Source organism: Pleurodeles waltl, chromosome 8 (genome assembly GCF_031143425.1).
Source record: "Pleurodeles waltl isolate 20211129_DDA chromosome 8, aPleWal1.hap1.20221129, whole genome shotgun sequence".
Taxonomy (NCBI): Eukaryota; Metazoa; Chordata; class Amphibia; order Caudata; family Salamandridae; genus Pleurodeles; species Pleurodeles waltl.
In genome coordinates, this window is record NC_090447.1 from 1,169,483,491 (window position 1) to 1,169,509,826 (window position 26,336).

General features: G+C 40.4%; 1 protein-coding gene across 2 annotated transcripts in view; it reads right to left on the reverse strand.

Moving 5' to 3' along the window:
* COG3 (component of oligomeric golgi complex 3) overlaps positions 1-26,336 on the reverse strand; it is a 291,820-nt gene that overhangs the window by 101,749 nt on the left and 163,735 nt on the right. For both annotated transcript variants that reach the window (XM_069205406.1, XM_069205405.1), the window contains exons 14-16: positions 25,739-25,844; positions 14,249-14,370; positions 5,212-5,301 (exon numbers count right to left, since the gene is read on the reverse strand). In XM_069205406.1, coding sequence (XP_069061507.1) covers positions 5,212-5,301; positions 14,249-14,370; positions 25,739-25,844 — 318 coding nt within the window. The remainder of the gene's footprint in view (positions 1-5,211; positions 5,302-14,248; positions 14,371-25,738; positions 25,845-26,336) is intronic.

Genomic DNA, 26,336 nt, shown 5'->3' on the forward strand with positions numbered 1-26,336 from the left:
TTTGCAAAAATTTACATGTTTACTAAGTTTCCCTAGCTGCCTGTCAAGCTAGGGCCTAAAATCCACAGCTAGGCACGTTGCAAAAAAAGGGTCAGTTTTCAGAGGAAAACTGTGCTGTGCCCACATTGTGCTTTGGGTTGTTTCCTGTAGCAGGCACTAAGCCTACCCACACAAGTGAGGTACCATTTTTATCAGGAAACTTACAGGAACACGGAATAGGAGAACAAGTGTTATTGCCAACTGTCATTCTCTGCATTTGCACTTTCCAAATGTAAGACTGTGTAAAAAAAAAAAAAAAAAAGTCATTTTGAGAAATGCCCTCTAATTCACATACTACTATGGGTAACCACAAATTCAGAGGTGTGCAAATAACCACTGCTTCTAAACTCCATATCTTGTGCCCATTTTGGAAACACATATTGATACCCATTTTTCACCCTTTTTATTTTACCAAATGAACTGCAGTATACCGGGTACACAATGAAAAAACATTGCAAAGTGCAGCTATGTTACTGGCTCTGGGTACCTCGGGCTCTTTGAAAACCTACAAGCCCCATATATCCCCGCAACCAGAAGGGTACAGCGGACTTAACAGTATATTGCTTTAGAAAATCTGCCATAGTTAGAAGTTACAGATGAAAAGGCTCTTTTTCCAACTCAATGTCAATATTTATTCATTTCAACTGTTACTTTCTATAGGAAAACCTTGAAAAATCTACAAAAAGGATTCCTTGCGGAATTCAGAATTCTGTGTAGTTTTTCAGAAATGTATAGCTTTCCAGGATTACACCCATTTATAACTCTAACTTGAAGGAGATTGATAGCACAACTATAGGAAAAATGGGCTATGTCCTAGTAAAATGCCAAAACTGTGTTGAAAAATTTGCTTTTTTAACTCAAGTATGCCTGTTCCTGAAAGCTGGGAATATGGTGATTTTAGCACTACAAACCATTCGCTGATGCCATTTGCAGGGAAAAAACAGACGCTTTCTTCTTCAGCACGTGTTTCCAGTTTTTCCCTCCCAAAAAACAAAATTTAGCTGTATTTTGGTTAATTTATCGGTCCCCAACATGGGAATCCACAAAGTACCCTTCGAATCCCCAGGATGTTGAAAAAACAGGACGCATTTTTGGTGTGGATACCTTATGGAGGCTAAAGTGTGAACGACCCTAGATAGTCCAAAAAAGGCTTAGCATGGAGGGGGGACAGGGGATGGTCTGGGAGGGGGGCGAGAGGGGGCAGAATGCTTAGCAGTGAAGAAGTTAATACCAAACTTATGGTGCAAAATATACAGACCTATAATTCTATCTACCTTTCTTACTATTGAAGCCATTATCACCCATAAGGAAAGGAAATGGGTGCTAACACTACTACATTATTTAAACAAAGATACAAAATTGAAAGAAGACGGTCTCTTAAAGCTTGACATTTATAGATCTGTACTATCAAGTGATCCTTGGAACCAAAAAACTCTTCCAAAATAAGTGAAAAACAAAAGAAACCCAAAAGTTACCCCTGCTCACCTTTGGTGACTATTTGCCAGAATAAAGATGTTGTAGAGAAATCCAGAATGGCAGTTCATCATTTTCAGAAATGTATTCATTAAAAAAAGAATTTAGTATTTGGCTTCTGGCAAGTCTTTTCAAGGACATAAATACATTGAACATTGTCAGCTAATGAGACTGCAGGGCCTGCTACACAGCTTCAGACTAAACTTCATTTTCATGGCCGCTTTGCACCTTCGGGACCGGAGAAGCATTGGTTGTCGAACATAAGGACAGGGTGTGAGCGTGAATGTCTTATTCACGGATAACCAATTGCTATTAGCATATGAAATTCAATCTTTGACAACTCTTTGATAACATTCACGACATAAACTTTCAAAAGTATATAGTACATGAATAATTAGGTTGGAAATGACAAAGTAATTGTACTGCAAGATGTGTGCTTTTATCTCAAATAGCTGTCTGCTGACAGAGTACTCAAAAGTATAGAGCGTTAAAAAATGACGAACGATGGAGTAGTTATTATGGTGCCTAAAATAATCAGGCATGGTTCTGCAGCCGCAGTCTTTGGAGAAGAAAACAGCAAAGACAGCACAAATTGCATCTTCAGACATCACTTACATTAAAATGGGGTATGTTTCAGCTCGAACCTGCAGGAAAGAGTGACTTGATAAAAACGACGAGGGTAAAGAGTGGTTTCAAAATGTGAGTTTATCTGCAGCAATCTGGCCACTGCCTGCCACTATTTTGTTCTGCATGCAACCTCGAAACTCTGTTGTACCTTTCCTCCCTCGACATCATCGACCCCAGGGACTCCAGTGATAACCAGTGCTGAAAAAGAAAATATTTAGCATTTGGCTGGGGTGCAAAAGTCAGGAGTCGTGGGAGTATTCCTACCTACTAGCGCCAGTCCATATGCATGGATTTATTTAGAAGCCCCATACCCCCCAAGGAAACTGAGGACTAAAAATGTCGTTTTAAAGCTATTTTAGCTTGCTTTGCTGGTCACAATTCAGCCTCCAATCGGACATTCTTTAGGATACCTCCTGCAGATGTCAATGTGTATCCAGCAGATCTCAGAGTACAATACTGTAAAATAGCTATCTCAAGTGGTTGAGCACTTGCTATGGAGGCTAATGCCTAATCTCTTTTAAGAGGTCTGAATTAACGCAAAATAAACTGAAGGATCAATGTGTCTGCTGCACGGTACTCCTGTATGTAAAGAGTATGCGACCGGCTAATTCTGTGTGCAAGATAGCTCGGTGGGTTAAAACACTCGTTGCGGAGATCCTCGCATAGAGCTAAAGTAACGAATTTCAATCTTGGTTATACAAATAATAATTTTAAAAAAATCCGTGGATTTAGTATTCCCCGCAAAGCACAGATTTGAATCGTTGTATGCTTTTTACGCATCATTTCATTCTTCAATTAAATGGGTGCCACTGTGTTAGATATTAGTAATAAACACGTTAACAAAATTTATATTGTGTAATGTCGAAATGGCGATTATTGATGTAGAGATTTGTATTTCTATAATAGCAGTGGTTGAAATGGAAAAATAGAAGTGCAGGTACTCTGTATCAGAGTACCTGAGTACCTGCTTGTTTCTGAGAAGTGCTGGTACTCGCCAATAAAAAGTATTGTGTTTTTCTTGAGAAGTGCAGGTACTCTTCCTCTCAAAATAAAAAAAGTGCCGGCACTCAGTACCGGACAATTTAAAGCACTGTATATTAGATAGAACCTGAGATAGTAAACCATTGGTTTAACTCTGCCGATATTTAAAGCAAAACGTCACTATTCTTGATAGCTGTATACTGGGACAAAAAATGTACTACCAGTCCTTTAAGTGAGGCCTTTGGACCTTAGAGCCACAAATCCGGCGCTTCGCTGAGCACACATGGTGACCAGGCGCAGATAGGACGAGTCTTAGAGCCAGCTCCGAATAAACATACACCTGCATAAAGATCTACATATCAATATATACACACGCCAGCAAGTCCTCTTGTGATAAACTGCACCACGCACCAGGAGTTAACTTCTAAAAGTATTAAAATGACCAACGAGGTTTTAAGGAACAAATGGAAGAAACCCTTGGGCCCCGGAACACGGGTGTCATTCATTAGGACAGACGAAAAGTATCTAATGAGCACTTTTGGAACACTTTTTTGTCCAAGTATATAGTTTACCAAGGACAGTTAGGAAATCTTTTTCAAACGTTACCAGGACAGCAGTGTAGATGTCTGAACCCCGTATGGGAACAGTAGCCACGAAGCAGTGCTGACTAGTTTGAGCGCTCAGGAAAGAAGATCCTTCTTTGGCAGTCGTCCAATGAAAATCAGATTAACTAACAAGCTCATTTATTGTCCCATCGTGAAATCCAACAGATTTTTGGCCACAATGCTCACCGTCAGCACGCTGAATAGAATGGTATTAATCGTCTACTTTGAAAGAAGAGGGGAACGAAGGCCCCTTTAGTGAAGGGGAGGCCCTAGCCCTTCCATGGCCCCCAGTGGTTGAAATAGAACAAATGAACTGCAGGTGCCCCACACCAGAGTACCTGCTTGTTTCTGAGAATTTCTGGTACTCTCAAATTGAAAGTATCACATTTCAGCTGAGAAGTGGAAGTACACTCCCATGTAACTTTAAACACTGGTAAAGATCACTGCAGTCTCTAAGAGGCTTAAAGCTACATAAACGGCAGACTGATAAAAGTTGATAAGTTCCCTAAGCCTTATCCATGATGATGATAATAATAATAATGTGCTTGTTTATGGCCCTTAATCTGAGCACCTTAAAAAGCAGATGTTACTTAGAATGTCCTCTTTTAGGCACATCAGAGTCAAAGATGGAAAGTTGCTAACAGAATATAATCACTTGTAAATTTTCTTTCAGCTTGTCCTTTTCCTTGTCAGCAACCCACAAAGAACGCCACTCGATTTCCCCTTGATGCTACATGTTGCCTACCCTGAAAATCCGCATCATGGGTATTCTCATGAATCGTGAACCCAAACTCTTCATCTTCATCAACTCGGCTATCCCTCCAAGTCTTTTACCAGCTTCCAACTATTCACAAACCTGGACTTACAATCCTGGTAGCTTCAAAACCCATCTATGCAGTCTGTTACTACCTAAACTTGAATATTTTACCACCCTCTATGTTTAACCCCAACCATGTCCTGAATTTAACTAACCACAACCCATTCAAAGTCTTGGAAACAAAGCAGGCTCGCTCAGGCTATCACTAATTCATGAACAGATTAATAACGTCAATTTCCATACTGATCAAAAGCCTAAGGTCCCTCTTTCTGTCCTTTCCCAACCTAGCTTACACAACTGACTCTATGATACCAAACCCTTCATCTACTCATTCTCACAAAACCTCTCTAATCCACCTGATCATTTACATCTTTCCCTCTCCCAGTCCCACACCACACTATCACACTTACGGACCAAATCTACATGCGGTGCAACTCCATGTCTGCATATATTAAAATGTGCATCATATAATCTGCTATCACAAGTGTAGCATTTCAGAATGTGATGCTTAATTATACAAGTAAATACAGTTTTCAGTTTATTGTGAGTTGACCTTATCATTCACTTTACCATTCTTTCATTAATATCTATTAGGGATAGTTGTCCGAGTAAGTGCATTCCCTTCCACACTATTACACAAGAAAATGACAGACACAAATATAGGCAGACCTTGTTTTTGGTGATTAAGTCCGAAGCAAGCAGCAATGACTGAATGCAGGCAGATAAGGCCTCCTGAGATAATCCTTGAAACACTGTTCTCTAGAGGAGAAAACAAACAGCACGTGTAAAGAACTTCATAAAGTTTTAAAGGCAATACAATAAAGAAATTAAAGATCTTTTTTCACAAAATAAACTACAATTACATATACTGATGTTACATCAAACGTAGATAACTCATACAATAATTTTACAAACATAATTCCTAATATTTTAGAAGTTGCGCACATTAAGATACATGTTATGACAGTTAACTATGAAATTCATTTTTTCACTCAAATGTTTGAGAATAAGCAACAAAATTGGTTTGACAAAGTCAAAATCAAGTTTTTTTTTAATTACAAACTGTATTTTGTGAACTTGAGTACCTGCTGATTACAGTATGAAGTAATGAAGTAATTGTTACAATTATCAAGTGTCAAATCACTTGCTTTCCATCGAGTCGTCTTTAATCACCATCTTTTGTCAGGTACAACACATTTTATAAACATGGGTTGTTGAATTATTTCTTAGTAATAACTGGGTATATGTATGTGTTTGGTGTTTCTGGAGCGTGAATCTGGCCAAAAGGCCGTACAGCACTGCTTAGGGTCAAAGACAAGCATAAAGTAAACGATTGTTAGGAGAGGTAGCTGGTTTGTGGACTGTTAAAGCATCTTTAAAGAGGAGCATCTTCAACTCTTTCCCAAATAAAGCAGCGTTGGTGGGGGTCCTAAAAGATATAAAGGTATGTAAAAATAATAACTTAACATCCAAGAGTGTAACAATGAGCATTGCCGCACCCAATGGTATTTATTTGCTTAACCTCCAGGAGCTTATCTGCCATTCAAGTACACTTCGCCATCTTACTGGCTAACAATTTACTGATTCAGCACTTTCTAATTCATCATTATTTTCATTACACACTTGATACCAGGTACTTTAAACATCTATTGCCAATTACTGAATCTCTGTGTCACCACTCACCTATTTGCAAGCAACACAACTAACCAAAGAAACCTTCAGACAAGTCCCAATAAGTTGGCAACAGTAATACTTCTTAATTCCGATTCAAAACAAAATCACTTCCAAAAACACACCCCGGTTACAGTCTAACAGCGAAGGAAGTTATGACGTTTTGGGACTGATAGTTTATGTATCAAAAGTATTCGATAAAGGATTTAATTAAAGATTATTAGGTAAAATAAAGTAGACCAGTTACCATGGTTCCTTGTAACTTATACAATTTTTATTGTTTTTTTTTCTATTTTTGGAACTCCATGTAGATACCCATCTGGGTTCCTTAAAGATTCTACTACATTTATAGATATTTACACCAGCTTTTTAAATAAAAATTTAGACTTTTGATTTCAGCAGACGGGTTACTACGTCACAACGATGACAGATATGCCGTCCACCAAAATTTAAATCCCATAGTAAATAATGGAATTTATATTTCGGTGGATGGGATATACATCTCCAAAGTGACAGAGTACGATATTTAAGACCACCAAACTCGTAATGACCCACTAAGCGCATTTTTAAGATGTCATCTGGGCTCCCACTTTATTTAAAGTTAATATGTAATTTTAATGGAAAGGCAAAAAATTAGTTACAATACAATTTCGTCAATTTCTGGTCAATTTGTTTTTTCAAAAAGGATGGGACAGCTAAAAAATTAGTTCTTTAAAGTACTGCATTAATCCTACTGGATTAGATGGAATTGAAAAAAATGTACTGCATATTTTTTTTATTCCATTGCTTCCTTGAGTCGTAATTTAATTGTCTGTTGGGAACCCATCACGAAGGGGCCGGAATGGGCAGCTTCAGACCTCAATTAGGTAGATTCTGATTAGTTTATTGTTTGGATTTTATTGGTACTCTCATTTAGGTTAGCAACCTGTTTTATCAAACCCTTTATTCCTGTGACACGCTTTTCGGGACGAAAAGGAGCAGCCTGAACACACAGCTTTGGTACATCCGTATTTGGCTTGCTTAATGGGGGATTAGACTTTGTTTTAATTTTTTTAAATCATGATGCTTGACAAGGATTTTAAGGAATTATGGCACCATGCATACATCTGTCATCATAATGCAAGGTTACACATATGACCGCTGGATAATTGATTCAATGCATGATTGTCACAATGCTAATGACTGCACCATTAAGTTTAGTGAAGTTCTTGCGCCACTGGAAATTGAAAAGAACATCAAAGGGAAAGTGCAATTTCAGACTGGCCAACACCAGGTGACACCACAACTGCTTCATCCATGACCAGAAGATGGGTGCAAAAATGAGAGCTAATAGCAGAAGGCAAGTGGAAAACTGCAAAGTGACAACTACATATACATGTTTCGGAACCCAGAATTCATTTACAACACTAAAAACACCGAATGAACTATAGAACTACAATCGTTTATATATGCTACAAGGGGGAAAAGGGGTAATTGTGCAAAAATGCCCAACATGTGGCATCTGGCCAGAGCTAAAGTAATCATGCTAATGACAATGCTGGAAAACAAAGTGACAGACAAACTAAGTTAACAAGCACAGGTTTTCCAGGGGGGGGAGACTTACAACAGCATACAATACAAGAAATAATTACAACTAGGGATCAGCAATAGGGATCTTTTTATTACAATGACCAAAAACATGAAATACCAAGATTTTGCATCTACGACTCGAGAGGGAATGTGCATTTGATAAACTAGGACAATATGTTTGCATACAGTTTCTCACCATTGCAAGTGATGAACCAGGTGAGTAGGGAGTTGCACAATCAATCAATGATAATAACTGGGACAGAATGTACTTGGGCACAACAAACATGAACATGTTATTCTCAAGCCGTACAGATGTCAACTAAGAATACCGGGTTTCCAGGAAGCTACGAGTCCCTCTGCAACAATCTACCTATATAGTGGGACAACTACACATACGGAAGTTACGAGTCTAGCTCAATGATGTTACATAATTTAACTTCCTACAACTTTCAGATCAGTGCATGTGCAACAAACTGAAAAAGTCAATAACCACAAGGTTATGTTACTTGCAAAAGCATAAACTGTTAGTTTCAAAGTATCCCACGATAGCTAGCCCAAAGATGGCCTCCCTGAGAAAGGGCCTTAACAAACACATCTATTCGACATAAAGACCTATTTAGGGCCCCACTGCAGCCCTTGTATTGAAACTGGGGTTCTTTTTTCTCAGTGCCAACCTTTCTCAGTCACTCCATTTTTGGTAGTTTGCTAATTATTTTGAGGCTTCTCAAAGATCCACAGAAATCTACATCAACTTTGCACAAGTTGGGAACTTACTTATGCACTCCTGCTCCCCTACACTTATTCTTAGATTTACTGTGGTTCGTGACCAGGCACTGGGTGACTGCTCAAAGTACAAGGCATTAACTTTATTAAATTACACTTATTTCGGATGGCATGTAGTGATACAGTGCTAGGACCTGATGTTTCAAACTTCAGACAAAAATGTTTGTCTGTGCTATGTCTGTTCTATGCTTACTTGGTTGGTTTGGTCCTTGAAGGACATAAAAAAGGTGGTCCACAATAACCTTTCCTAGTTGAAGGCTTTTCTAAATAGCACAATCCTCACTTCTGTCATTAATCTGTTGCTATCTGGATTCTGAATGCTTTGGTCATTTCATAGTTGATTCCCATATTGCTCAGAAGTCTTCCAACACATTAGGTCTATATCAGTTCTTTTGGCAGACTCAACTAGATTTTATCATCAATACAGCCACAGTTGGGACAAAGCAGGGCGTCACCTTCTAGTCGGGTCCATTTGACTCTTAAGGCCTTCTGCTGATGCATTTGCATGTTACAATATGCCTTTATAAACATAATAGGTGGAGTCTTGCTAGCTTAACCCCTTCGCTGCTAGGCCTTTTCCCCTCCTGTGTCAAGCCTTTTTTTTGGCTATTTAGGGTAATTTGCACTTAGGCTCTCATAACTTTTTGTCCACATAAGCTATCCACACCAAATTTGCGTCCTTTTTTCCAACATTCTAAGGATTCTTGAGGTACCCAGAGTTTGTGGGTTCCCCTGGAAAAGATCAAGAAATTAGCCAAAATACAGCTAAAATTTTGTTTAAAAAAATAAAAGGGAAAAAAGGGCTGCAGAAGAAAGCTTGTGTTTTTTTTCCTCCTGAAAATTGCATCCACAAAGGGTTTGCAGTGCTAAAATCACTATCTTCCCTGCTTTCAGGAACAGGCAGACTTGAATCAGAAAACTAAAATTTTGGCATTTTACTGGGACATACCCAATTTCTTACTATTTATGTGCTTTCAGCCTCCTTCCAGTTAGTGACAGAAATGGGTGTGAAATCAATGGTGGACCCAGGACAGCTAAACATCTCTGAAAAGTAGACATAATTCTGAATTCATCAAGGGGTTATTTGTGTAGATCCTTCAAGGTTTTCCTACAGAAAGTAACAGCTAAAATAAAAAAAAATTGAAATAAAGGTATTAAAAAGAGCCATTTCTGTCCACGTTTTCTTCTATAACTTTTTTCAGCTATGGCAATTGTTTTAAATCAATATACTGTTACGTCTGCTGGACTCTTCCGGTTGCAGGGATATATAGAGCTTGTAGGTTCCTCGGGAACCCTAGGTACCCAGGACCAATAAAGGAGCTGCACCTTGCAATGGGTTTTCATAATATGCCAGGTATACAGCAGTGCACTTGGTGAAATATAAAGAGTGAAAAATAGGTATCAAGGAAACCTTTGCATTTCCAAAATAGGCACAAGATAAGATGTGAGATGCAGTGGTTATCTGCGCATCTGTGAATTCTGAGGTCCATTTACTAGCATGTGAATTACAGGGCATTTCTCAAATAGACGTCATTTTTACACACTGTCTTACAAGTGGAAGGAAAACATGTAAAGAAAGACAAGGGGCAATAACACTTGTTCTTCTATTCTGTGTTCCCCCAAGTCTCCCGATAAAAATGGTACGTCACTTGTGTGGCAAGAAATGCAATAAGGACACATCAGATTTTTACATTGAAATCGGACGTGTTTTTTGGAAAGTGTCTAGCTGTGGATTTTGGCCTCTAGCTCAGCCGGCACCCAGGGAAACCTAGCAAACCTGTGCATTTTTTAAAAGTGAACATCTAGGAAAATCCAGGATGGGGTGACTTGTGGTGCTCTCACCAGGTTCTGTTACCCAGAATCCTTTGCAAACCTCAAAATTTGGCAATAACACTGTTTCCTCACATTTCAATGATAGAAAGTTCTGGAATCTGAGAGAAACCACATATTTCATTCTACCCAGCATTCCCCAAAATTTCCTGATAAAAATGGTACCTAACTTGTGGTTGTAGGCCTAGTGCCCGTGACAGGAAATGCCCCAAAAGACAACATGGACACATCACATTTTCCCAAAGGAAATAGAGCAGTTTTTTGCAAAGTGACTAGCTTTGGATTTTGGCCTCTAGCTGATCCAGAACCTACGAAAAGCTAGCAAAACTGGACATTTCTGAAAACTAGACACCTAGGGAACCCAGGATGGGATAACTTGTGACGCTCTCACCAGGTTCTAGTACCCAGAATCCTTAGCAAACCTCAAAATTTGTCAAAAAAACACTTTGTCCTCACATTTCGGTGGTGCAAAGTTCTGGAATCTGAGGGGAGCCACAAACCTCCTTCTACCCTGCATTCCCCTAGGTCTCCAGATAAAACTGGTACCTCATTTGTGTGGGTAGGCCTAGTGCCCGCAACAGGAAATGCCACAAAACACTACGTAGACACATTAAAATTATCATATACAAAACTATCTATTTCTGCAGGGGTGGCACCGGCGTTTTTGGTCCTGGGCTCAGCAGCCAATTAGGGAAACCTACCAAACCCAGACATTTCTGAAAACTAGACACCCAAGGGAGTCCAGGGAGGTGTGACTCACATGGATCCCCCAGTGTTTTCTTACCCAGAATCCTCAGCAAACCTCCAATTTAGCTAAAAATAAAAATAAAAATAAAAATTCCCACATTTCTGTGTGGGATCACCGTAATATCACAACGTTCCCCTCGGTCTTCTCCTCATTTGTGTAGGTGGGCAAGGTGCCTGTGACAGAGAAGAGGCAAAAACATGTCGAAATTGAGGGGAAACCAAAGCGGGTCCAAAAGGGCAGTTTAAAATGAAACATTTTTAGTCTGACAAGTAGGGCAGAATGGTTATCAGTATAGATGCGACAATGGTGGGTAGTAGGAATTTTGTGGATTCCTGCATATTACGGAAGGTTCCATCACAAAAATGTGGGGAAAATGTGTGATTTCAAGCAAAGTTGGAGGTTTGCAGGGCATTATGGGTAAGAAAATGATGCGCCCTTGGACTCGCCCAGATGTTTAGTTTTCACATGTGTCTAGGTCTCGTAGATTTATCTATATGGCAACGTACAAAAAGTGCAGCCCTCACCATTCCTAGTTGGACGATTTTGAGAGTTAGACAAGCTCTCATGGCCCAAATGTAAAACCAAAACCCAAACCCAAAATAATCAAATGTCCTCTTGCTTAATATTGGGATAAGATCTTTTAGTGAACAGGAGGAAGCTGAAATACTGTTACCCCCTTCAGTTGGAGTGGGGGCATAACCATGCCCATACTGGTTGGTAGCCATCACCCCACTATTTTATTTTATTTTTTAAATTCCCTGGCATCTAGTAGGCTTTCTGCCCTCCCCCGGGGAGTGGATCAGGGGTAATTGCCCTATCTGCCTACCGGTGGGCAGAACAACTTTCTCCCCCTTTATTTAGGGTGGGGGTCTGGCCATACTCCCCCCTCTTTTTTTGAAAATCAACCTTCCCTGGTGTCTGGTGGGTTTTCTGCCCTCCTTGGAAGCAGATGGGCTTTATAAAAATAGGCCGATCTGCCCCCAAAGGGGGCAGGAAAGGCCATCTGTAATGTGCCTCCATGGGGACAACCCTTGCCCAAGGGGCTGCCCCCCAAACAAAACACACACACACAAATCCCTGGTGCCTAAGTGGTTTCTGCCCCCCCTGGGGCAGATTGGCCTGATGGAAATAGGCCGATCTGCCCCCAAGAGGGGCAGAAATTGCCTAAATTAAATTTGCCTAAGGGGTCCCTCCCCTTTTGTGAAATTGTCACAAAAAAAAAAATCCCTGTTGTGTAGAGGTTTCTTCCCCCCTTGGGGGCAGATTGGCCTAATAAAAAAGGCCAACCTGCCCAAAAGGGGGGCAGAAATAGTCTAAAAACAATTTGGCCCCCAGGGGAGCGACCCTTGCCTTGGTAAATTATCCTTGGCGTCTAGAGGTTTCTGTCGTCCCCCCCTTGGGGGGCAGATGGCCTAATTAACATAGCCTGATCTGCCCCCAAGGGGGGCTGAAATGCCCTAAAAAAATTTTGGTCCCCTAGGGAGCGACCCTTGTCTAAGGGGTTGCTTCCCTCATGTCAATAACAAAGGCCTTTCCTTTCATGCCTCTCTGACCCCCTCCTCCCCCGATCAGAAGAGAAATGCAAGCAGTTCTCTTACAGTCACGGGGGGTTAGGAGCGCAGGGAGGTGCGAGGCTGGGAGAGGGAAGCGATTCCCCTTCCATCCCTGCCCTCTTGGCCCATGGCCCCCCCATGGGCCGGTCCCAGGACGTAATGGTTACTTCCATGGCACCTCAGCACTGCACCACCGGACATAACCATTACGTCCTTGGCATGGAAGGGGTTAATCTCTAGTGTCTATTTATGTGTCAATATTGTTACAGATAGTCTGAAAGGAACACATGAATACAGCATGGCTGTCAATCCGAGATAAGGCTCGGAATGTTGCACCGACAGGTCTCAGGAAGTCACATGCTTAGTTTACTTTTTTCAAACCCACTGTCTGAGAAGATTTGGAATTATAGTTCATCAGATACTTATTAATCATTATGAAGGCTATTTTACTGTGATATTACTTACTTTCTCCATCCAACCACATTCATGCATCTTTTAATCAACACCTATCCATTCATCTATCAGCAGTCATCTGCCCATCCACACTTCCACTCACAATTATCTTTCCACTACTATGCATTGCCCCAAATATCTACCAACACAATTGCAATTATCCATCCATGCATGCACCCACTGCCATGCATCAAACATTCACTCTCACCCAAGCATATAGCCATCCACTTACAATCAATTCATACATGCATCCAATAACCACAAACATGTATCAATCTGTCCACACTTCCATCCATCCAGTGAATGACTGCAAGCACAACCATCCATCTAACCATTCAACCAATTATTTATTCTGTTACAGAACCACACAGCTATCAATCCATCTAAGCATCTATCGGTATCTGCTTGTACTCATATGTGCTGTCTAACCGCAGTTGTCAGTTTGTGTGTTGTCTGTATGTGTGGGCACAGTCTATGCGTGCCTATGGCTGCTAATAGGTGTGTTTTCGGTTTGTCCTTCCACACACACATTACAGAACAACATACAATTACAACAAAGAATATAGATACCTAAATCAAGTCAGACCCATTGGCTTTGCCAATGTAATGTAGATCTGGCTAGACAGCTCAGACTTAAAATGCACAAAGAGTGGGGTTTGGCTATGGCGACATGAGAATGTCTCACACACTCAATGCTATTAGCTGTTTAGTATGTCCTTCTGCCTCCTACAGAGCACTTGCACAGCTATACATGAGGAACTATCTTACATCTCAAATGTACACTGGATCATCAGTTGTCATTCTTTATTCATCAATGCATTTTATAGAAAGAATAATTGATAGTGTTGTTTTAGTCTAAAGCAAGCTTTTTAAAATGCTTTTACCATGACTCAAACTGCAAGCTAGACGTCTTCACTATGCTAATGCTATGTTTTTGTATGTTTTCATGCTGCTGACACTCGCTTAAAATATGGAGAACAAAAGCAGGCAGTGTGCGTGATGAAGCAACAATCCACCTCCCTGAAAAAACATCCTTATTTAAATGATACTTCGTTAAGCAATGATCAAATTTTATAAACAAATGCATGTAGTTCCTTACATCTATACATCTATACAATTTGGACAGGCACACCAGGGTCCTTCTGACTGTTGGATACCACATTCCATGAAGATCAGCTGGCGAAATTGTTAGCGACTTTGAAGAAAGGCTGTCTGATGAACCTACATCATGAGAAACCAGAAAATAAACCAGTTATTCTAGAATCTTATTCTGCCAGCAGATTCTCAAAACAAAAGAAATGCAACATAAAACACTTTAAATAAACACACGCAGAGTGTACATGCAAATGCGTAAGGTCTAATATGTGGTGTTTGTTATCATTGCTTAGCATAGGCTTTGAGTGTGTCATAATGCCCCTCCCTTAAAAATGATCATAAATAAGTAATAGTTTCCTACTTGCAACTCCAGTTCTTTCGTAGGGGAATTTCTATTACAGTCATAAGCTCTGAATAGTCCCGCCCACGTGCGGGGACCCTGGAATAGTCCCCACCCCCACAAGGGGACCCCTGGAGCATTTAATATATATCATATTATAGCCTCTTACGTGGATATGTTCATCTTTCTTCGGGAAGACCTGCAGAGTCACTTAAAAGACAAAATGATTATGCCGCCTATAGGTATAGGCTACAATGGCCCAAATCTTCATCTTTAATTAAAAAAAGGGGCCAAGAGACTATATGTGTATCTAATTTGATGGTGTTTTAGTAAAAACAGCACAAATGTCTTTCACAAACTTGTTTTTGGAGTAACAGAGAGATGAAGCAACCTAGGACAGTATAGCCCCATAGGCTGCCATTATATGGGTCAAAATAGAGTCTGTGCCTTTAAGAAGCCAGAGACCACCAGTATCCCATCATGTTGAGCAGGTGTCAGTTGCTTCAGTTCTTTTTTAAGGCGATGTGTGTGTGATGACACTTTAGGGAATTGGTGAACTTTGGCATATCGACCAGGGAGGAGGGGGGGTTGCTTATGACTAAAATGACAATTCCCCTATGAGAGAACTGGAGTAACAGGTAAGAAACTATTCCCTCTCGTGTAGGGGATTTCCATTTGTAGTCATAAGCACTGAATAGAGTAGAAAGCCCATCCCTGCTAGAGGCAGTGGAGAAGACAAGAAAACATTGCAATTTGAAGCAAACAGATTCCTAAGGGAAGCTTGCCTTACTTGAGTGTCTGCTTTGGCATCTAAATCCAAACAGTAGTGTTTGGTAAATGTGTGGACAGATCTCTATGTGGCTGCTTTGCAAACCTCTGAGATAGAGATATTTCTTAATAAAGCAGCTGTAGCCGCTTTACCTCTAGTGGAGTGTGCTTTAGGCTTAGCTGATAGTGTATTATTAGCCTTTTGATAACATAAGCAGATGCAACAAAACAATCCATCGAGAAATGGACTGTTTAGAAGAGGCCAAACACATATGGACCAGACCATAGATGATAAACAGTTAGCTCAACCTACGAATGTCTTGTGTCTTATCTAGGTAGCATTTTAAAACTCTTTTTACATCCAGGGAATGGAGAGATCTTTCCACTGGATTAGAGGGATTCTGGAAAAATGTTGGAAGAGATATGGTCTGATTAACATTAAAATCCAAAATAACCTAATGGGGAGAACCTTCGGATGAGTTCTCATAACCACTTTGTTCTCACAAACCATATAGTCTTCCACTCCAACAGAGTGCCTGGATTTCGCTAACCCTGTGAGCCGATGTTATAGCTACAAGGAAAGCTGTCTTCCAGGAAAGGTGCTGCAGGGATGCTTTTGTGAATAGGCTTGAAAAGCATTATGCATTAGACTAGAGAGCACAATATTAAGCTCCCAGGGAGGTGAAGGATACCTAATGGGAGGGAAAACCTTTTTTAAACCTTCTAGAAAATCCTTGATGACTGGGATTTTGAAAAAAGAGGATTGTTAAGGACATTTTCTGTAGGCAGTAAGGGCTGCCAGGTGAACTTTATAGACTAAAATTGCATACCAGATTTTGCCAGATGGAGTAAGTATGGCAGTATGATGTCCTCCTGGCAAGTAGTGGAGTCCACATTCTTGGAGGTACACCAAATGCAGAAACGTTTCCATTTGAAGGCATATGCGAAACGGGTGGAAGGCAGCTTAGCCTCTTCAAGAATGCCCATGGATTCCTTTGGCAGATTCAAGTGTACATACTGTACTAACTCAGGAACCATGCTGCTAAATTCAAGGAAGACATTAGGGTGTAGTATCTGGCATTGAATCTTCGTCAGGAGGTCCGCCCTGCATGGCCGCCTGAGATATAGACCTGGCGACTCCAGAGAAAATAAGATCACATTGGCTCTCAAGTAGGACAGCTTGATGAGAACTGCTGGTATTAGGGGCAAATCGGTGGAAAAACAAAGAAATTTGCTGGACCAGTCGATCCCTAAGTCGTTCCCCAGAGTCCCTGGTTGGTAGTACCTTGAGGGGAAGCTTCGGCATTTGTTTCCTGCAGTGGCAAACAGGTCGATGGAAGGTGTGCCTCACAGATGAAATAAGTTGTAAACTCACTTGTGATTTTCTTGCAGAATCATGCAGCGACAGTCTGCCTGAGTATTTTGCATACCTGGAAGACGTGCAGCGGTGATTGTTAGATTCCTGGCTATGAGCTATTGTCATATTGTCTGGGCTTTGTGTGATAGAGGTCTGTATCTCAACCCTCCCTGTTTGTTGAGGTCATACATGGTTGTCGTACTGTCCATCTGGACAAGCAGAGTTGTATTTGAACGCCGGGTGAAATCTTTTTAGTGCCAGATGACTGCGCTTCATTCCAGAAGGTTGATATGGTATGGGGTTATGGTATTTGAACTATGAGTGAAAAGCTTTTAGCGCTAGATGGGCTGCGCGTTATAGCAGAAGGTTGATATGGAATGGAAATCCCTCTCTGAGCATGTGCCCTGAATTTGGAGGAGGCCCATATGAGCCCCCCACCCTAGTGTTGAGGAGGAACCTTCTGATAAGATGGAATCCCCTGAAGCAGGTTCTTTGGGGACACCACCATTTCAGTGACAGCTTTGCATGACAAGATAGTATTATCATATCCTCCCAATCACCCTTCAGCTGGTCCCACTGGTCCTCTAGACATTCCTGTAAAGGTTGCAAGTGGAGACAAGCATTCTGTGTGAGGAAGATGCAGGATGCCATCGAGCCTAGGAGAGAGGTTACTGTTCTCAGAGAGTGACATTTCCAAAGGATTGATAAAGGTCTCTCCTCCGAAGGATAAATGTTTTCCTATAATGTTTCACTGGTCGCGCTCAGGTAGTGCAATATCTGAACCAGGAAATAACTTGACTTGCTGAGGTTGACCTGGATGCCTAATCATTGGAGAAGACTGCAATCCCAGTTAAAGTGAAGCTCAACTTCTTGAGATACGGGAGCCTTGATCAGCCAATCATCTAGGTAGGGGTAGACAAATATTTTGTGCTTCCTCAGATGAGCAGTCACCACTGCCATGCACTTCAAAAATGTTTTGGGAGCTGACTTGAGCCCAAACAGGTCTTTGTACTGGTCTTAACCTACTATGAACCTTAAGAACTTGCAGTGCTTTAAGGCAACTTTAATTTGAAAGTATGCGTCTTAAGGACCCATGGAACAGAGTCAATTTCCTTGGTGCAAATGGGGATAAATTTGGTGTAAAGACAGCAACCAGAACTTTTCTCGACTAATCCACTTGTTGGCTGATTTGAGGTTGAGAATGGCTCTGAATTAAATTCTTGTCTCTCTTTTTTACCAGGAAGTACCTGGAGTAAATGCCTGTTCCTCGTTGGTGCTGAGGGACAGGTTCCGCTGCTTATTTTTGTAAGAGGATGCTGACCTCCGACTGTAATAGAGGGAGTTGAAAACTGGATAGTCTTGGAGGGAGTGGAAGATGAAGGACTGGTGAATCTGAGACAATATACATTTTGTATAGTATTCAGAACCCAGGTGTCTTTTGTTATTTTTTGCCACTCTGCCAAATAAGATTATAAGCCTCCCCCCACCGGAGTGGCTATCAGAAGAGGTAGAAGTGATGACTCAGGGCTTGGAAGCGGATAGTTGTTTTCCACCTTGAGTGGTCGTGTTGGGTGGATCTACCACTGGCTTGTTTCCTCTGGTACTGGGATAGGGGCACTGCTGCTATTGTTGGGTGCTGCTTTGTTGTCATCCCCACTAAGGGGTTTGAACCTTTGGGTATAGTATCTTCTGTGGTAGGGTCAGAAAGATTTACTTTGTTTTCCTGATCTTTCCAGGTCAACAGCTTTCAAGGTATCCATCTCAGCCTTCATCTTCGCCATCTCATCATTGGTATGGCTTCCGAAAAGAGTTGTGCCAGAGAATGAAAGATTTAAAATTATCTGCTGAGCCTCTGGTTTCAGAGAGGTAAGACAAAGCTAAGCCATGCATGCCTTCGGGGAGCGACCCCATGGCAGTATTCATGTGCTGCAAGGAGAGAGGAGTCACCCCAGCACTAATTATCTGGTTTGATACGAGCAAACACTCATTAAGGATTTCCTGAAAATCCTCTCTTTGATCTCTTGTGAGATGGTCCACAAATTGGTGCATGGAGTCCCATAATGCCCTGTCATACCTGCCTCACAGGGCCGTAGCGCTTGCTGTCTTCACTGGGAATGCCGCTGTGCAGACTTTTCCCCCAACTGAGTCAATTCTTCGGCTTTCTTTTTTAGGTAAGTACTGTAGAAGTAGGAGTAATGACATGACTTTTTTTGGCTGCCACTACTAAGACTAAGTCCAGCGCTGGATCTGTTCGAAGGAAAGCCGGATCCTGTTCTGAAGTGAGATACTTCTACTGGAGCCTGGAAGGACCTGGCTTCACCGAGGCTGGCATTAAAAACAATTCCATGGCTGGTTCTAACAAGGCAACAGAAGTCTGGATGCTGACCTGTGTTGTAATGTCTTAAAGATGACTGAAGTCAACTGGAGTCAACATCGGGATAGTTAATTTTGCAGCTCCTCTCTCCAAGACTTCTTGAAATGTGGTAATGTCATCTATCGGTGAAATACATGGCGGTGGGCAGTCTGACAATGTTGGAGAACGTTCGGTAGTGAAAGAATAAGTGTCAAGCGTGTGCCTTTAAGGAGATCTAAAATGGTGGCAATGGTGTGAATGTCTATTTGAAGGAGATGAGTGTCTCAAACTGTGGTGATGATGTCTGGAACGATGGAATGACCTACGAGTTGTGGACCTCGGAACTACTGGTGCTGGAGGAGGAAGTGGTGGTGGCGGCACAGTTTGAGGTGGTGTAGGACGCGGAGTAGGTTGAGGACATGGTATTGGCAGTGTAGAGAAAGGTGTAGCTCTTGAGGGGGAGTATGTTCTTGAATACTCCAAGTCTGGAGAAGTATAGATGCGCTTTCTCTTCTCTTCTGTCTTGCATCCTGGAGGTTTGAAGACTTTGTAAAGCTCCTCAAAGTCGACCATTCTCGCTGCCTCGACATGCTTGTCGATGGTGATAAACATTGACGCCTCGATTTTGGTATCGATCCCCTATGGAGTCTCGACAGTGACCTGGTAGACGGCAAGTGTTGTGGTGGCATTGGACTCGTCGACGTCGATAGAGGTCTTGCTCTCAACACTGATGCACCATGTCTTGATGGCGAATGGCGTTTTTTCAACAGGGGACGTCTCCTTGACGGCAATGTCCTCGATGTCGATCAGGACCTTTGCAATTTTTTCAGCTGTTTTTTGTCTGGGACGCTCACCAGATACAAATGAAAGAGCTCTGGTACAGGTATGAGCCTCTCCTCACGCTGAGGTCTCTCTTACTGACTGCGCCTGTTGTCTTCTCCTTTCTTCTATTCCATGGAAGCAAATCATTACTCTGTCTTTGAAGGTGCACATGGAGAAGGTCCTGCAATGTTGACACGACAAAGGAATATGTATGTCTGGTAGACAGGGGATGCACATCTCGTGAGGGTCTGTCCTGGCTTTCTTCCTTCCACAGGATGGACATTTATCAAAAAGAGAAGGTATATTTCAGAAAAGGAGAGAAAATGCTTGGTAAAGACAAAAAAAAGTTGAATAAAACAGATGTAAAAAAATGTCAGAAATTAATTTTGATGAAAAAAGCCAAATTTCTATCGGAGCTCAATGCTCCAGGATGCTGTCAGGAGGAGCCAGAAAAAAGAACTAAAGCAACTGTCAGTATGATGGGATATTTGTGGTCTCTAATTTCTTAAAGGCACATACTTTATTTTCACTCCTATAATGGCAGCCTATGGGGCTACAGTGTCTTAGGTTGCTTCATCTCTCTGTTACTCCAAAAAAGGGTTTGTGAAAAACATTCATGCTGTTTTTACTAAAACACCATCAAATTATATACACATATAATCTCTTGGCCCCTTTTTTTTAATTAAAGATCAAGATTTGGGCCATTGTAGCCAATCCCTATAAGCTGCAAAATAATGTTCTTGCTTACGTTACTTTGCAGGTCTTCCTGAAAAAAAGGTGACATCTCCACTTAAGAGGATATATTATGAAGAAGTGCTCTGGGGTCCCGCACATGGGTGGGACTATTCAGTGCTTAAGACTGACTATAAATGGAAATTCCCTACAAGAGAACATTTAATACTCTGTGCTTCTGAAGACATGGTTTATGTACAGCATTTTGTTGTTGTTAACAACAGATATTTAAACAAAACCAGAATTCATGCATTGCACTAAGCTAAAATCACATTAAAGAATATTATGGAGTATTTATTTTTGCTGTGTAACTTTTACACAGCAATCTGTGAGGCAGTAAACTTTTTTTCTGACATCAATGTTGCTACACTGTGGCAATAAACCAAAGAGTGTACCTTTACAGCAGTAATGAATGTATGAATGTGTGTGTATTAGTAGTTATAGTAAGGTCTGTGCTTTTATAGGAAAAACATTTTGTGTTTTCCTAATAACTTCGGCTCTGTTTGATAAATCTTCACGAAACTTTCCTCAAAAAAGTCACATCCACCCCATCTCCTTCTTAAAAGGTTTCAGGGTGATCCGCCAAGCGGGGGATGAGAAAAAGAGGAGGTCCCTAAATGTGTTTTACCAATGAATTGTTCCATAGAAAAACTGAACACCAAAACTGCTAAAACTGCTGAACATAGTTTGTTAGTGAATTTTTAAGTTTTTTAATTTATTTCCTAACTATAATGTCCTACATGTAACATGGACTACTGTGTCTACTCTCGACCATGTACATGTAACAAGTACTATATAAGCAGCATGATGCATAAGGCCAAAAAAGTGTGTTAGAACACATTAGATTTATGACTCATAATGATTTGCAATACCGTCTTGCGAGACATTTAAGTGAAGCTCATTATGGGGACATTACCCAACTGCAGATGATGGTAATGGACAAGATACTGCTTAACATTAGAGGAGAAAACAGAACCCTTCTTCTAAGACAGAAGCGCGGTACATCATGAAATATAACACTATGGATCCAGTGGGTTTGAACTTAAATGAACAACTAGCAGTTCACATGGATTAGGATTTGATGGTGCCAACTCTATTTGGCATACATTCTTCTACATACTTAACAGAGGTGGTTTCAGTTGAGGAAGAGCAGTTTTATCATGGGTCAGTCATGGTTTTAATGTTTTTATAAATGTGCAAGAAAATGCTTCACTGTGGCCTGTGAATAGAAAAGCAAGCACAACTGTAAACGCAAACAACCACTTAAGTTTTTCGTACATTGTTATTTTGAAGTATTGGGCATGTCATGTTTACATATTGAGGAGGAGTTAAGTGTTATGACAATTTTAAAATGTAATGGTGGTTATCATGCACTGAAGAGTTGAGTTTGTACAATGAAGTTGCCCAGTAGTGTGTAATATTAGCCAACTTAGGCGAACTAGTAAGCCTAGCTGTGTTCTTAAAGCACTTATTCAGTTATTTGTGTTGGATAAGCTGTACTCATGTATTGTAATGTACCAACATGCCATCCAGGAAACAGTGCCAAGAGACAGCCCAGGAAGGACGCAATAGTGTCTGTTGGTATAATTACAGCCTTTGTGATCAGAAGTCCGTTTTCTAACAATAACGGCATAGGTTAGCCTACTGGGGCGTGGTTTGTTGCATATGTGATTTACTAATATGTTTTATAATAATTATACTGCCAACATGTTGCAATTCAGTGACTTGACAGCTGCTCTATGATTGGGCAGTGACTGAAAGGAGAGATTACAAGTACCTGCACATTAGGTACAGGCGGATTACATTACTAAATCAAGCATGGCAGTTATTTTGTTCAGCAAATTTTCTACAATGGATGTGTTTGCATTTCACAATTCCGTTTTTAACCTTGTCAGTGTGTGACCTTGCACTGTCACTTTATAATCACCATTACAAGCATCTTTTGTGAACTTGACTCGTGAGCACGAGGAGCATCCTGAAACTTGTGAGGTATACAATGCTGTTGCGTCAGTAAATCAGATAGCACTTTCCGCATAAGTGGTTGTGCCAGTGTGTTCTTTCGGACGCCGAACGTTTGAAGATTTTCTCTTGGCTTTTCCAAGCTAGAAGTGGGCGGAGAACTGTGTGGAAAATTGTTTTCGGAGTGTGTGCATATAAACACATGGAATTTAGCAAGCACCAAGATATCTTAAAATATACATGTAGACCGGCCACATAAATTATCAACTGAAGGAAATTCAAATTGCATTTAAGCAGACAATTCTGTTGTTTTTATTTTACTACGAACTGTATTTACTGTAGTTTCTTCAACATAATCATTCTGCAGAGCTGCGCCTCACTCCTTAATTAGCAAGCACACAAACTTTCCTCCTCCACCTTCTTTTTGACAAGACAATTTCTGGCATCGCATATTTTCCGAGCGGATCGTTAACCGTTTGTGGTTAACGAGCAAAAGCAATAACTAAAAGAACTGGAATAACCATGAAGGTAATTTTATTTCATCTGTCTTCCTGGTCTCAAATGGGAGTCCAGGACAGCAGATAAAGCTAAACTGCTGGAAATCATATTTCGCAGTCATTCATGCTGGAAGGATGGCACAGTAAAAGCAAAATCAGGCTTGAAGCAAATATGTTTCATGGAATGTTCGGCAACATATTTTCCGTAAAATACATCTAGTGAGTATTGTTCACCAGGAGTGGTCTGTAATGCTGACTTCCAAATGTCTCCAACGAGTGCATTTATTTTGGAGGTCACCAGTGCTGTCCTACTGCGTGAAAGAATCAACAAAGTCTCTAAAAAGTGGAACGTTCCTACGTTTTTAAATGGGGCTATCCACCTGACAACAGGTCGCCACAGATTATGAAGACTTGGCTCCGAACCATGAACACATTTTCCTGCATTAGCTATCCAACTTGCCCTAAGCAAAAACTGGTCCCTGCTTGAAAACAGAGAGAGCTATTTACATATTTCTTTAGCGCTTTGCAAATAAACGAAGACAATAAAAGTCTCTTTAAAATAAACAAAATAAAGTGACCACAACCAGAGAAGTTATATTAAAAAATTAGAAAATCAACATTAACGAGTAAAACGTTTTATGACAAGATTTCCATTGCACTGAGGAGCTGTTCTCAAATTCGAGAATAAAAGATGTAAAATTCTATCTTCTGATTACCTCAATTTTTAATAATGTGGCGTGGTTAGATATGCCACAATAGTTGTCAGGTAATTTAATTTTTGCATGAATCTTAAGACATTCCAAATAAATATCAAAACTTGCAATAAAGAGGCATTTCAAAGACTGACCTTATCTTTCCGATGCTTTCAACCTCAATAGTTTAAGTAAAAAGGATTAAAAAATAGTTTTAGGCAAAGCGGTTAGCAGAAGCGGTGGTCAACTTGTTTCGTTTTTCTGTTTTTTTATGTGCAATTGTCAAATAACTAGATATGGGTACTGAACATTTAGCAACCAGCAATGTCAAGTAGATGTTCAGTGCAGAATTATAAAATTATTCTAGTATTGTACCAATGTATTCATTGTCAAAGATGAATTTGTAGATATATATTTTGTATTTTCTTTTCATAATTGTTTTTTTTGTTAGGGTTTTTTAAAGAAAAAAATGTTCAACTTCAAAAGTTGACTAACTCTAGAATGCTATACTCTGCTCTTCAACTTGTAGTTCCCAGGCAGGAGTACACACTGTTTCTGGGTTTAAAAATGGCACTTGTTATCACAGGACCTCACGTTTTCCACAAGGCATATCCTGAGACACGGACATGCAAATGGGTAAGACCGCAGTATTCCACTGTTGAATGAGCTCTAGCATGAGTATTGCTTACGGAGCATGGTCTTCAATAGCTCTTTACCTACATGTGATAATATCTGTGTCTCAACAAAATCTTCACTGTTGCCCCTGTTACCATCATAAACGTAAGACAATTCTTCAGCTCCCTGGGACAACTTTGAGCACAAACAGATAATAAATTCACAGGACACAGATCACCAAAGACAAATGTAGACTTTTGGTTGGTCCGCCAAAAAGAATTGCTTGATGCATTGTATTCCTTTTAATCTATTGTGAAAGTATGTGCTGCTGAGGGAATGAACAAAAACAAATGAAAAAAATGTGCTTCCAAAGAAGGGAGACAACAACACTATACAAACAAAAGTAATGACCAGAGAAACCAATCTCAATGTTGCCTAAAACCGAGTGTCAACAGCTGTTGACGCTACGCAGCAGAGTCCAAGGCATCCTACAATGCTGGTCCCTTTACCGGTAAACAACACAAAAACACAGTTCTTTCCCCACATGGGATAAATTCCAGAACAAGATGGTCACAAGCCCACCAGATAGAGGTTAAGGAGTAGGAGAGCAGAGAAATGCTCCTGCTGGAATACTTCAACTTTTCAAAATTATTTTAGGAAGCTTGTCTGGGATCTTCAACTTCAAATCAAATGGCCAAAATGGAAAGATAGCGGGCAGGGTATTCCAAACTGCTTGAAGGGTGCCGTCAAAATCTCTGCATATCAACAGTAGCACAAAGTTAGCATTGGCGTCAGAAACTAGCTTTATTCATACAATGTGATAGAAGGGGATAATTGCATGTATGTATGTATTAGTATTTATATAGTATGAATTAATATGCAAAGCAACAGAGAGGTATACATTACATAAGGGACTGGGAAATGATCTACAACATCATGTACATCAAGTTGGTACTACACCAATACATTTTGCACACACTGCACATTTTTAGGCACAGTGAGATTATGAGATCTGTCCACAATCTAAAAATGCTGAATTTAGCACAGAGGCCATGATATGAACCTGGGTCAACAGGATCCAAAGGCAGCAGCTCGAACTGTTGGCCGCAGCTCCTCCCATCTACTCTCTCACCTTTCGCCTCTAGCTGCTGACACATTTATATTATGATATGAACTTACAAAGACAACAGCATCTAAAAGATTTTGAAACATCATTTTAAAACGCTGCCTGAAAAGTAAATATGTATACATCATAGATTATGTAGTAAGTATATTAAATATACCCTCTACCTAAAAACCCACTGAGCTCCTTTTCTACACAATAGCTACAGAAGCAAAACATATACAAATTTAGCATACCTGATTTAATGAGGTTATTGGCATCAGGATCTTCTAGCTTGACATCAGAAAAAGAAGTGTCTGATGCAACTTTCTTCTGTTCATCTTTTAAACTCTGTGCAATTTGCTGTTTAAGAGACATATTAATGGAAACTAAATTAAAAATCAATAAACCTGCTCAGCAAGATAGTTAATCCATACATTCCAGCTCTATTTCTAAACATGTATGCAATAATTTGAAATACTGATCCTTCTCATCTCAGAGAGATAACAGAGCCTAAATATATAGCTGTTACTTAGGCCTTTGTTCATGAGATGTGTTGCAGAATGGGACGATCCAAGCTATTCACAAATGTTAGTTACACTTGTGAATGAGTTTATTTTTACACTTTTGAGTAACTTTACTACTGTTAGCCATTCACCATTTACGAGTGTAAATTTACTCTAAAGTGGGGGGAAGCCAAAATTATGAATGTAAGTTACTACTGCCAAAAAAGAAGCATGAAGTCTAACACCACATATTCAACCACTGATATTGCAGCACCTCCCCGTAGAAAATAATGAAAACAGAACTCCATAAGAAATAATGTTGTAATATATTTAAATTAAATACTCAATT